Here is a 13652-nt window from a genome sequence, read left to right as displayed (position 1 = left end):
AGACTGTTAGGCAAGTATTACTAATACCACTTGTGGTTCTGGGTGCATATAGGACCTGACAGGTTCACTTTAAAGGAGGAGGATGAAAAATAGAGGAATGTGGCATCCTCTCCCGCACTATCAGTGTTGCAGCCAAGGAAATATACTTTTTAGGATAAGTAGGACATTTTATTTTTTTCCTAGGGGCAGTGTGTGTAGGTCTGTAGAGTTTTCATGTGTATTGTGTAGCAAAGTTTTTTTCATGCAAAGAAAGGATCCAGTGTAGGATAACAAGTCCCAGGAAGTAAAATTTAAATATCAGCATTTAATCCATAATTAAAATCTCCAGAGAGGTCACAATAAATAGGACATGGAGAAGAACACAGATAATAGAACAGACCTACATGTTTCAGTAGTGTGCATTATTTATGGTCTAAACACTGATCTTAACTCATCTCCATTTATCCAAAAGGAGTATGAGGTGTTTCCTTTAATTAAAATGGGCTTGAGGAATAAATGAAAAAGTGAGCGAAGCCAGCAGATGGAAATAATGTAATTATGCGTAAAAACGTACAACCTGTCATTCAATACATAACCAACAAACTTTTATGATAAAATATTTTAATTGTAATAGTACACATGTAGTATATTTAATTGAATGCACAATACAGTATGTCAACTCCAATATACAGGTTGTACAACAGGCCCTCTTAAAACACGGATAAGACAACATTTATCAGATGCGATTAACCCCTTAGCAATCTTATCTTCCGCAGTCTTTAGGCATTGTGCTAATGTCCATAAAGGCAATTTCACAAGTTTAAAATTTGCAGCAACTGAAAAGGTCTATAGACCCCTGAGTGGAGATAACCATAGATGAAAATGCTTAAACAGAGAATCCAAATGGATTTTTACTCTGGAAACCCTTGTACCATATGGCCTAAATACCAGGCAGAATCTCATCTTTCAATATTATTTTTTTCTTCTGGATCATTTTTTTTATATAATATATATATTGTGCCATTTAAGATTTTTTTGTGTTTTTAGTAACTTGAAAGGCCAATGGCATCAATCTCTGATTAAGGAGTGGCGTGGGGGGGGGGGGGGCGAAACCCCCTGGGCATTGAGGCAAGATGGCCTGCTGTTGGGAACAGCAGCCATCTTCATACGATCACCGTGACACAGAGATCATTCTGCCAGAGGATATACCGGTACATCCATTGCGGGAAGTCATTTCAAAATAAGACGTACCGGTACATCCAATGTGGGGAAGGGATTAAAGGAGTGGTCGAAAACTAAATTTTATTTTACTCTTAAATATCTGTTTAATTTCAGAATTTAATATTTTTCTTATGTACTCTTCTTAAAAATTACCTATCATTCCCGCACTACTTTAACTGCTTTTTTTTTACCACTTCCTTTTTGATGATGCTTCGTTTCAGAATCGTGGTGCATGCTGGAATACTCAAAGGTATTGTCATCAGGGACCAGATGTTGCGGTCACTGCCACAGCTTCTGTGCCTTTGCAGAAATGAAGCATCATCAATGACTTCTTTTATTACTCCCGTTTTGGGGGCTGGGTATCACGCTGTACTCTAAGATGTACAATAGCAGTACAGCACAGTAATGTGGGACAGAGAAGAGTCCTGAAATTATCTGAGAAGGTAGTTAGCTGGTAAACCACTAGAGAGCGTTAGAGTGGAGAAAATGTATGAGCAGAGAATTCCCTAGCAGAGGTAATACTAGTCAAGCCCACCAGATAACAGTAGAATCGTCAGAACGCCGTATCACATCATGAAGTCATGTAAATACACAGGGGAAAAGTCTATACTTGCTTGGAAGCATGCAGTCAGTATCCGGGAAATCAGAACTCAGAAGCAAGGGAGAATGGGAAGACAGGAGAGAATCAAGGTAAGCAGATGAGGAACGAACAGGGAGACAGACGAGCAGGGAGCTGAAAGGAGACAGAGGGAGAGACACTGACAAGCCAGAAACAGAGAACAGAGGAGGTTAACAACAGGTCAGGTGAACACGGAGGTCAGGAGGCAGCAGGGCAGACAACAGGTCACTCACAAGCAGAACACAGCAGAGCCAGAAATATCACTGGCGTAGTCCCAGAGAAACAGTGCCCTAATATAGTAGCCTGACCTCCGGAATGAGGCAGGAAGGATTAACCCCGAACGTGAACTGTATCAGAAGTGAAACTAAAAAAAAGGCTGAGCTGCAGCTGAGTTAGGAGTAAATCATGACACTGGGCTAGTCCCTGCTCTACTGATCACGCACCAGATATCAGTTCCAAAGGTTGCTTAGTAAGATTTTACCATTGTGCACAGTTCTTCTCAGTGCACAGTGGCATTGCCCCCTCCCGCCACCTCTGATCATAACTGATGAAGTGCACTGTCATTTCATATGGTAAGTAAAGAACGAGCGAACAGAGACCAGCTTTGCCCTGGCAAGTGAGATTAGTTATACTAATGGAAGTATCCCAAGCCTTTCTTATCACAGTCCGTTAAGAACGGATAGCACACAGATGGCATCTGAATACTGCCTGATTTTTTTCATGGATTTGTAGACTTTCATTGGCGAGTTTGATCCGATACTCTTTTCCATACCCAGACAAGTCTCTGTGCTTTTGTGAAGACTAATGATCACTCTGACTTATGTATGTATGAGTGCTATCCATGGAAAAACGTGGATAGCACCATTACGAGAAAAACTGAAAACTGAATGAGCTTTTTCAATATATTTTCTTATAAATAAATAGCAAATCTTTTAAGTGTTCATACATATTTATTTTGGTATTAATTGGCTCTCTGAATTGAGATCAGAATGTTTCCTTGATTCAAAGCGCAGTTTGGTTTAAAAATTCAAAGCTTTTTTAATAGCATTCAAATATAATGCCTAGGGAAAAGCTACAGAGTAAGGCATAGCTTGGAACTTGTTTTACACGACTAGCATTCACAATAATATTGTGAGCAAACTTGCATAAAATACTACAATTAGTTCATCCACTTCTTCATTTCAATGTTAATTAATAAGCAACATAAACTGTAAGGCATAGCATCTAGTAAGTTGCTTTAACCTTGGCTCACTAATTAATGGATTTATTATTTTGCATTTCAAATTAAAAACTTCAAATTCTGAAATGCTGATGCTCTTATTCAAATTATAGAGGTTTTCTTTGAAGACACACATTAGGTAAATGGAGGCTACAGCCCAGAATGACCGATTTTACACAAGGCTTTGTACATATTTTTTTTCCAAATCGGTGTGGCCAAATATACAGTGGATATGAAATGTCTACAGACCCTATTAAAATGCCATATTTTTTACATGTGAAAATATTACACAAAAGAGGAATTATATTAGACAGAGCTTGTTAGAGCCACCGTGCTTCCTACTGTAGGCTGCAATAGATAGATTTCAACTATATTACACACTTAACAGGCACCATAAGGCAAGGAGGGGTGTAAGATGACAAAAAAAGATTTATTTTTGTTATATAAAATACAAGTGTAATAATGATGGTAAATGTGTCTTTATCTGTGTGATACTAATGGATCCAGCATTAACAATGTAGTTAATTTACCTGCCTGCTCAATTGTAGAGTAGTTCTAGTTTAATCTGACTCCAAATCAAAAGTATGAAGTGTAATCTTAGTAAGATAGGTAGGTAAATGATCATGGATCTCTCTTCTGGTAACAAAGTTATGTTGTGAATAAAATGGATTGTAGGTGCTATTATTTAAAACCAACATGATCAGTATATCCACTTACATTTATATGTACTGGGGGACAGCCTGTCTGTGCCATGTACAGAAAGGTTGGTTAATCCTGGTGCGTCCTGAAGTTTCAGAGTCTGCTCACAAAACTGCTAATGTGGGTGGCAACCCTGACTTCCAGGAAGGAGCGTACTGCGGGGCTTGTGTCGTCACATGCTGGTAAGTGAATAGCTACGGTGTCCCACGGATTCCAAAATCGCGTTTCAAAGGACCTCCTGTCCTTCGTCATCAGGGATTGAACAAGCAGGCACTTGGCTACTATATATAGCTTCCAGCATCCATATATATCTTATAATGCACTCCTTGTAATGAGTAGACCCTGACTGGCTGGGGGACACTTGTGAAGTCCCAAAATGATAAAGATTGAATCAGTGATTGTGATTACTGTTGATCAATGAAGTTCATTAGTTAAAAAATCATCGTTTATTTAAATTCCAATAAAAGCATCCTCAGATGAATACTTTCAGTGACTAAATAAATAACAGTGAATTGATCATAAAACATACACCTCACACACTCTAGTCCAACAAATATAGAATTCGGATTTGTATCAGGGAGGCTCCCTGAAGAAGCCAAAGTGCGAAATGCGCATCGGGGCACTGGTAGCCTAACCTAGAGTGCTGCAATATGGGTAACCTTTATTATGTTTACATTGTCAGCACTGATAGAGAGGTGTTCTATTTGATGTACGGCAGGTTTACATGTTCCTGTGTATGCAGCCAAGAAAAGGTTGAATCCTGTTCTGGTCTGCAGCTTACCCTGTTGTAGGAGAAGTTAATATAGGGTGCTTTCACCACTAGTAGATCTTAGTGCTGAATATGAGTACTAATGTATAACTAGCACTACTGTTTTTGCTGTGTCCACCTTGGGATTTCCCTAAAACAATTAACCAAAAGGGTGGATATACCGTAGTTACTATAAAAGCAGTGGTTAACAAGTGTATGCACAAGCACTGATTTACTATACTGTAAACCTATCTGAGGCCCTATATCCCTACAGTAGTGGATCAGTAAATCTGGATGTAAATAACAATTATTGCATTGATAGTGTTTATGAACCGTACATGGCCATTATGAATATGGCTGCTGGTAGCATTTAAAGTAAAATATCTGATTACACTAGTGTCAATACATCAATACTCCTGCATGCAGCCATATTTTGTGACTTGGATCACCTTCCATAAACAGTGGTAAATTTTGGAAATTATATTATTTTCTTAACTTGCATGTCTCTGGGATTTGGGGTAACTGAAAACTGGTTTGTATGATCTTACACTGAATCTGATAAGTGTCCTTTTAAATGTCCTTTTAAATGTTTACAATTTTAATGAAATATGTTTGAACATTTTCTGCAAAAAAACTCACGTGTTAAAGACTTAAATGTTTTCTATATGTTTTCTATATGGTTAAAACATATAAATATGAATATAGGTCAATATGCATATAAAATCAAATATTTGGTTGCAAAATCTATGGATAAAAAAAGCCAAGGGTCTTATCCAACTTACATAAAAGAGATGACAAAAGGTGGTCAATCACCGTGTGTGTTTCTGCAACTCACAACAACTAGTAAATGAATGTGAACAGCTACTATAGGATCCACGTGCCCAAAGGGTAAAGCAGAAATACAGGAACTAGATAAAAATGTGGAGAAAACCCTGCGCTACTGTAAAGGAAGAAAAGGTCCAAACCAGTGAGTAATGAACATGGGGGGTTTATTTCTATGCGCTTCAAAGTGCATCCTCACTTCTTCATCAGGAAATCCATCGACTGGATGAAGTGAGGATACACTTTGAAATGCGTAGGAATAAACCACCCATATTCATTACTCACTGATTGGGACCTTTTCTTTCTTTACAGCATAACAGGTTTCTCTCCACGTTTTTATGTGGTTCCTGTATTTCATAAAATATTTGGTGATTCAATCAACCATATAGGTGTCATGCAGTGTGCTGCTCTGTACGCACCAGGTGATATTGCGACTTCAGACTCACAGCAGAGTATGACACACCATCTGGTGCTTCTGGGTTGCTTAGTCAGAGTCGGGCGTCGACCAGTTTTGTGCTCGCTGATGATCAGTCTGGCAGGAGTCAATTCCTTCTAGCCTGTGAATTGCTGCTGGGGTCACAGGTTAATGAAGACCTATCACAGCCGCCTCCACCATTTAAAAGATGGTGGATCCTGCTCCTCCATGCCGAATATAGCAAAAGCAATATTGATCTTGGTGGATGGTGATTTAGCTGCTGGAGCACTGTTGTATGTTATGATGCTGTGTTGTGGAGATACCCCTGTCATTCTATGTTTCCTTTCTGTTCTTTATTTCCCCCTATTGCACATATTGTCTTTACATCTGTGATTGACTGCCATGAGTGTGAGTTTTAGTTCCTCTTTTGTCTTTCTATTTGTGTGGGGATTTATCACTCCAGTCCTGGCCCCCTCCTGGGTTGGGGTGAGGGTGTATAAGATCAGGGGTTATGGTTATGCTGGGAGTCCAGACCTCGCCGCCATCAGGTGCACCTCTGGGATGAGGGGCAGTTAGGGGCTCTCCTAGTCTGAGGGTCAGTTCTTAGATGATTACCATATTTTTCGTTTTATAAGACGCATCGGATTAAAAAACGTACCCCAAATTTAGAAAATAAAAGGGGGTCCATCTTATGAACCGGTCGTGTCTTAGCGGGAGGGGGGGAGCAGTGCGCAGATTGAGCTATCGGCTTAATGACAAGCCGAGATCTCATCTGCGCACGTGCCACCACTGGGCACTATTTTCCTTAAGTCAGCTGCTAGGAGATTAATGGGCCAGAGGCGGCACGTGCGCAGATGAGATCTTGAGCCAAGCGGGTTTTTTTTACTGTTTACAGAAATTCATGGTGGCCATGTCTAATTTGCCGTGACACCATGAATTTCAGGCTTAGTACCATCTGAGAATACAAAGCTGGTATTAACCTGTTTATTACTCAGCATGCCATGCCACCGCCATCAGGGCCACTGGACGAACCGGGTAAAGCGCTTGGAAATGGCGTGAAGAAACAATGTCCCATTTCCAGGGGAGGCTGCGGGCTGTGGAGAATCCCAGCCCCCAGCTGTGTTGTTTTACCTGACTGGCAATCATAATATGGCAAGAGCCCCGCGTTTTTTTTTTGGGGGGGGGGGTTAATTATTTTTTAAAATAATTAAAAAAAATTAATGTGCTAACCTGTATTTTGATTGCCAGCCAAAGTAAAGCCAGGCAGATGGGGGTGGCAACCTGTAGCCGTCCGCTTTATCTGCGCTGAGAATCAACTGCGGAGTGCTGTCATTTTTGTAAATTATTTATTTTTATACAACTATATATTGTGTACATTATATATATATATATATATATATATATAAATGAGAAATTCCAGCCGCACACTGTGAAAAACCAAAAACCAAAATAAATTCTACCTTATAACATAAATGGAGGTATTTAGAATATTATAATGGCCATTGCAATACCAGACCAGCGCCCCTTCACGGCAACCTCCTTTGCTGGGTCCTACACTACACTGCATCTTCTCTGGGTTTTAAAAACCTACAAGATCAGCTGGTGCACAAAAAGGAGGCTAATGAAGCAGCCAGGAGCTGGGGTGCAAATCCAGCAAACAGAGCATCACTCCCTGTTATATGCATTATACAATAGAAAAAAAACAGAATGAAAAGGGGTTCCCTTGCTGGTTTCCCACGCTGGTACTAACCTGACTTCAAACCGTTCTGGCAGCACCTTTACAATGTGAACAGGTGCGTATATAATATATATATATTGTGAGGCATCAACCGGCAGCATTGTAAATGGCCGGTATGTTTTGAAGAAGCATTGGTGCTCTGCAATGTGAAGTTGGCTGGGACCTGTGGTTCCACAGGATTGCATTACATGCAGAGTCATGGAAGGGTGTGTGAGGCTGATTAAACACTCCTTATCACCTGTGAGCGTGGCTCCAAGCTTTAAAACAATTCTGTGATTCTGAACCTTTTGCAGAGTGTCTAGGGGAGACTGGCTCTAGACTGTCAGTCTGAGTGGAGACTGGAAGGTGAGTGCAGCCAGGCTAGGGCTGTGGCTGCAGTGCTGAACCTCTCCTGGAGGAGAGACAGACAGGGGTCTTCAGAGTGTCTCTGTGTGCTGGGAAGGAACCACAGCAATTGGTGTTTGCTGGCAGGAGCCAGTGTGTACAGGCGCCACACCTGCAATAGAGACTGATTTGGACTGGAAGCCCACGGTATGTGGACGTGCTATGTTTTTGCCTTAAGCCAGGAGAGGCTTTGTGTGTTACTTTGAGGTGCAGTGCCTGTTTGTTAATAAAGTGCCTGGACTATTAATGTGATAAAGTGTTCCGTGTACCTCAGTCCCGCTGCCAGATGTGTGTCCCCAATACACTCGGGGCGCAGGCTGTCTCATTATGGTGGAGAATGCGGGCATGCGACCTGGTTGCTAGGGGCAATGCAGCCTGGTTGCTAAGAGCAACGGCCTAGGACGTATTCCTGTGGATACAAGCGGTTTGCGGTGGATCGGCGGGTGCACGAAAATTTTGTCTGCGCACTCAAGTGGTTGGCGGTGGATTGGCAGGTCTGCGGGGTTCCGTGCTGCAGCGGCGGGAGACCAGCGACTGGAGGTTCCAGGCCAATCCAGGATTGCTGGGTCCTGCTTGGTGAGCAGTAATACACCACAGGCTGGAGATCCTGGTTGTATGGGCGGTACAACCTGGAAAGGTGTTAGTGGTACCCTAACCCCCCCCCCCCCCCTCTTTAGACCACCGGGTATTACACATTGGCGCGCCCCTCCTGTTGCTCTTCTTTTTCAGCATGAAGGAGCTCCTGAAACACCTGCCACAGAGCCAGCAGCAGCACCAACAGCATGAGCCAGGAGGTCCAGCGACAGCCGTGGAGGCTGAGATTCCAAAAAGAAAGCATAGCTCATACGGACGCTATGGAGGAGCTGTACCAGTTCCTTGTGCGTGGACAGCAAGGGCTGTCAGTGCGCACCGATGTGGCAGCAGTGGACCAGTTTGTGAGTTCCCTTCTGGGTCCAGTGCGGACACAGGGTGCCCAGCGAGATAAAGAGGAACTGTGTGAACTGGGGTCTAAAGACACTATAAGGGAGTCCCATAAAGGGGTGGTTGCCCAAAAGGGGCTGGAGGCCCTTAGAGGAATAGTTGCCCACAAGGGGGTGGAGCATTCCAAATTCGAGCAGGTGGACTATAGCAAGGGGCAATGGGGTTCGCCTTACATATGTCCTACCTGCGGTATAGGCTATCCATCTGGTATGAGGCCACAGGAGTGCTACGTGGAATTGAATGGGACAATAGTGTCTGGTTTGTTAGACCCGTGGAGCCGGCCAACCTTAGTGAAATTCTTGCCCATTCTTCCTTTGCAAAGAGCACGAGCTGAGTGAAGTTGGATGGAGAGCGTTTGTGAACAGCAGTTTCCAGCTCTTTCCACAGATTCGCGATTGGATTCAGGTCTGGACTGTGACTTGGCCATCCTAACACCTGGATACGTTTATTTGTGAACCATTCTATTGTTTGCTTTATGCTTTGGATCATTGTCTTGTTGAAAGACAAATCTTCGTCCCAGTCTTATGTCTTTTGCAGACTCCAACAGGTTTTCTTCAAGAATGGTCCTGTATTTGGCTCCATCCATCTTCCCATCAATTTTAATCATCTTCCCTGACCCTACTGAAGAAAAGCAGGCCCAAACCATGATGCTACCACCACCATGTTTGACAGTGGTGATGGTTTGTTCAGGGTGATGAGCTGTGTTGCTTTTACGCCAAACATATCGTTTGGCATTGTGCCCAAAAAGTTCGATTTTGGTTTCATCTGAACAGAGCACCTTCTTCCACATGTTTGGTGTGTCTCCCAGGTGGCATGTGGCAAACTTTAAACAACACCTTTTATGGATATCTTTGAGAAATGGCTTTCTCCTTGCCACTCTTCCATAAAGGCCAGATTTGTGCAGTGTACGACTGATTGTTGTCAGCTGTAGATCTCTGCAGTTCATCCAGAGTGATCACGGGCCTCTTGGCTGCATCTCTGATCAGTCTTCTCCTTGTTTGAGATGAAATTTTTGAGGGACGGACGGGTCTTGGTAGATTTGCAGTGGTATGATACTCCTTCCATTTCAATATGATCACTTGCACAGTGCTTTGTGGGATGTTTAAAGTTGTGGAAATCTTTTTGTAATCAAATCCAGCTTTAAGCTTCTCCACAACAGTATCACGGACCTGCCTGTTGTGTTCCTTGGTCTTCAAGATGTTCTCTGTGCTTTAAACAGAACACTGAGACTATCACAGAGCAGGTGCATTTATACGGAGACTAGATTACACACATGAGGCTTATATTTATCATCATCAGTTATTTAGGGCAACATTGGATCATTCAGAGATCCTCAATGAACTTCTGGAGTGAGTTTGCTGCACTGAAAGTAAAGGGGCCGAATAATATTGCACTCCCCAATTTTCAGCTTATTCTTGTTTACAAAAGTGTAAAATAATCAATACATTTTGTTCAACTTCACAATTGTGTCCCACTTGTTGCACCGTGTGCAGAATTATTAGGCAAGTTGTATTTTAGAGGATTTTTTTTTAATTGTTGATGAACAACTATTTAGAAATAAACATTTCTGACATGCAAAAACAAAACCCCAATCATACTCGGTATTGGATAATAAAGCGCATTCCAGTGGCATAGCTAGGCGGTATAGAATAGGAATAGTTATTGTTACTAATTTTTGTTTTCTTTAGGTTTAGAGACTACAGATTACATTGAATAAAATTGACTACATGCTATATATCAGTATATACTGAAACAAGAACAAGAGAGGCGATCTGCGGTTCAATACATATTTTTATTTTGTATAAATATTCATAAAAGTGTGGACAAGTGAGGGGAGGAAAACAACGGTATACATCACCGCAAACATTTAGGTACAGAATAAAGTATGCCAAGTATCTTCAGTAATACAAGATATAAGGTCATATCCAACAAGGATGGAGGTCCTATAGTTAGGAGAAAGACCACATCAGGTAAACGCATCAATCCACTCCCGCTAGAACATTAATTGAAGGCAAAATAAGCCATATCCATAACAATTCATATGAATATCCAGGCAGGAGGGATTGAGACGGGACCTCAGATGTGGAAAAGACTCCAAATGTTATCCGTTTGTTATAATAACAATTGCGTATTAAATGCACATCTGTATTCACGCCTCAAAAGAGGATTTACCATAGGCATACCAGTATATTAATCCACATCCATATGCCTATGCATCACAAACAAAGTTACCCATGTGCTGATCCATAAGAAACTGTATATTCTGCGAGCTCTATTAAAGAGGTCACAACATACAAACTCTGTGTATGATAATTCCAAAGATAGTTTGTATGTATATAATCCAAATTTCATAAAGGATCAATACACATGAGAACAGCGGCATAAGCAGCAATATGGAAATACCCCACATATGATTATACGCATGCAAATGCGTGCACGTACATTGGGGTCCACATGGAAGTCAATGGGGTATCTTTCATGGAAGTCAATGTGTGCGTCATGCAGGATAGAGTACATACAAAAATTACCTCACAATAAGGCATACCAATGTATTAATACTCATCCGCATGCCCACGCATCACAACCAAAGTTACCCATGTGCTGATCCATAAAAGACCATATTATCTGCGAGCTCTAATAAAGAGGTCACAGCATACAGACACCATATATGGGAAATTCAAAGGTAGTTTGCATGCATATAGAACAAATTTTATAAAGGATCAACACATGTGATAAGCAGCGGCATAAGCAGCAATATGGAAATACCCTACATATAATTATACGCATACAAATGCATACACATACACTGAAATCCACATGGAAGTCAGTGGAGTATCTTCCATAAAAGTCAATGCAGGATAGAATACAGAGTTTAATGATATAAGCCTATATGGATAAATGTGTTTAGAATTAAAACTATAGCAGGTGAACACACACAAGCTATAGTATCATGACTTAGTGCAGACAAGCCACATAGGCATAACCTCACAGCGATTACCAGTAGTGTGCTCGTTTGAACGGAGATGTTTAAATAAATCACAAGCCACAGCACGTGCAAGTGTCAGTGCAAAAAAAGCATCTAGCACCACGGGGCAATATGGCCAATAGTGCCACCGGGTAGCAAGGATTAAAGCACTAACACTACACATGCACTAATGGCCGGCGACCACCATCACAATTACAGCGGGATAAAGGGGATTATATTCCCACCTAGAGGGGCTAAGCCCACTCTCTGGACAAACCAAATGATGAATAAGACATTACCTACGATGTGTAGTTTGCAGGTGGAATGCGCCCGATGCGCATTTCGGAGTGTACCTTCGTCAGGGGGCGTGACCGGAACATGCGGGGGTGCCGTTAAAATAGGCCTTCATCCCCCAGCTGATTGGGCAGATCATCCGACGCATCCGCCGCCGGCCGACCGGAAGTCCCGCCCCGCAAGCGCGCCATGGCCCCACAGGACGCCGGGTGAAAACACCCGGCGTCCCCGTAGCCATAGAGACGCACCCGCGGGAACAGGACTCCCAGGCAAGCGGCGCATGCGTCAACCACCCAGCCAGGAGGGGGATAAAATAGAAATAGAGGATATAGTCTATCGGGGCTGTTTGTGCAGGGGAAAGGCACAGGATGAGGCTCACTAATTACCTCTGCAGAACATAGACGTACCATCAGTTCCATCATAACACAGGTTATATAATAATAACCTTGCAACAATACCATATAAGATAAACACATACATTATACAATACATCAATAAAAGTGATTACACACTACACAGATTACATATAATGCATGAATAGAAATAAGCATATGTTTATCATAGCAAATATTAGAAAATATATCTATATATAAAAAAAGATATACAAAACAAAACTAATAGAAAAATAGAAGATATAAGAGGAATATCCAGATGATACGCTGCAGTCGGGGGGAATCCATCCATGTACACATCCCATATATACAGCATGATGACAAGAAATCAATCGCCAATACAGATGACACGTACCAATATATTTACTACCATTAGGCCTAAAAGGTAAAATTAAAAAACAATTAAAATCAAACAAACACCATAACAATTACAAAAACGAAGTAAAACTCATGTTTTCATTAAGGCCCTGGGGCTGCACTGTACGAAGACGCCAAATCCATTGCGTCTCCAATTGTGCCAGTCGCTGACTGACTCTACCTCCACGAACATCCACTTCCAAGGTATCAATCCCACGGACTAAAAACCCCCTCGAATCACAATCATGGAAGAGTTTGAAGTGCCGTGGAATTGTCTTGAGAGTGGAAATATCAATGTGTTCCCGTGCGGCTTCTATTCCCAATACGTGCTCACGAACCCGAGTTTTCAACTGTCGGGTCGTTAGCCCAATGTAGATCTTAGGACAAGGACAAACTCCGTAATAAATTACAGACTTTGATTCGCAAGTGATCCTCTTCCTGATAGTATAATTCTTGGTGGAGGAAGAGTCGCAAAAAGTACTTGTCCGCAATACGTTGGGACAAGCCACGCATTTACCACATGGTGAGCAACCAGTCCTAACGGCTGGTACACCGGGGAACATAGGACGTGGACCACTTTCGTGAAGGCTATGAACCAAGTAGTCTTTTAAATTTTTGGCTCTGCGTAAAGTAATCTGTGGTCTTGAAGGTAAAATTTTGGCCAGTATGGAATCAGCCTGTAGAATCGGCCAAGACTTCAACAAAATATCTCGGATGTCAGAATGTGCGGAGCAGTAATTGGTAATAAACCTAATGGTTGAATCACTGCTCCGCACCTTCTTAGAGTACAGCAAATCATTCCTCACGGAATATTTGGCT

General features: G+C 41.9%; 1 protein-coding gene across 5 annotated transcripts in view; it reads left to right on the top strand.

The window, feature by feature from the left end:
- The window catches only part of SMYD3 (SET and MYND domain containing 3), a 1114514-nt gene that overhangs the window by 202828 nt on the left and 898034 nt on the right, over positions 1-13652 (top strand). The window contains exon 1 of one of the 5 annotated variants that reach the window (XM_075339607.1): positions 1830-1890. The exons of 3 other annotated variants lie outside the window; for them this stretch is intronic. In XM_075339607.1, the coding sequence (XP_075195722.1) occupies positions 1867-1890 (24 nt within the window). In that variant the 5' untranslated portion in view covers positions 1830-1866. Of the gene's footprint in view, positions 1-1829; positions 1891-2345; positions 2392-13652 lie in introns of those variants that run through there. One more of the 5 variants, XM_075339609.1, reaches the window with a different exon arrangement.

Source organism: Anomaloglossus baeobatrachus, chromosome 3 (genome assembly GCF_048569485.1).
Source record: "Anomaloglossus baeobatrachus isolate aAnoBae1 chromosome 3, aAnoBae1.hap1, whole genome shotgun sequence".
NCBI lineage: Eukaryota > Metazoa > Chordata > Amphibia > Anura > Aromobatidae > Anomaloglossus > Anomaloglossus baeobatrachus.
The sequence above is the reverse complement of the archived record's forward strand: the minus strand, read 5'-3'. Positions and strand labels throughout refer to the sequence as shown.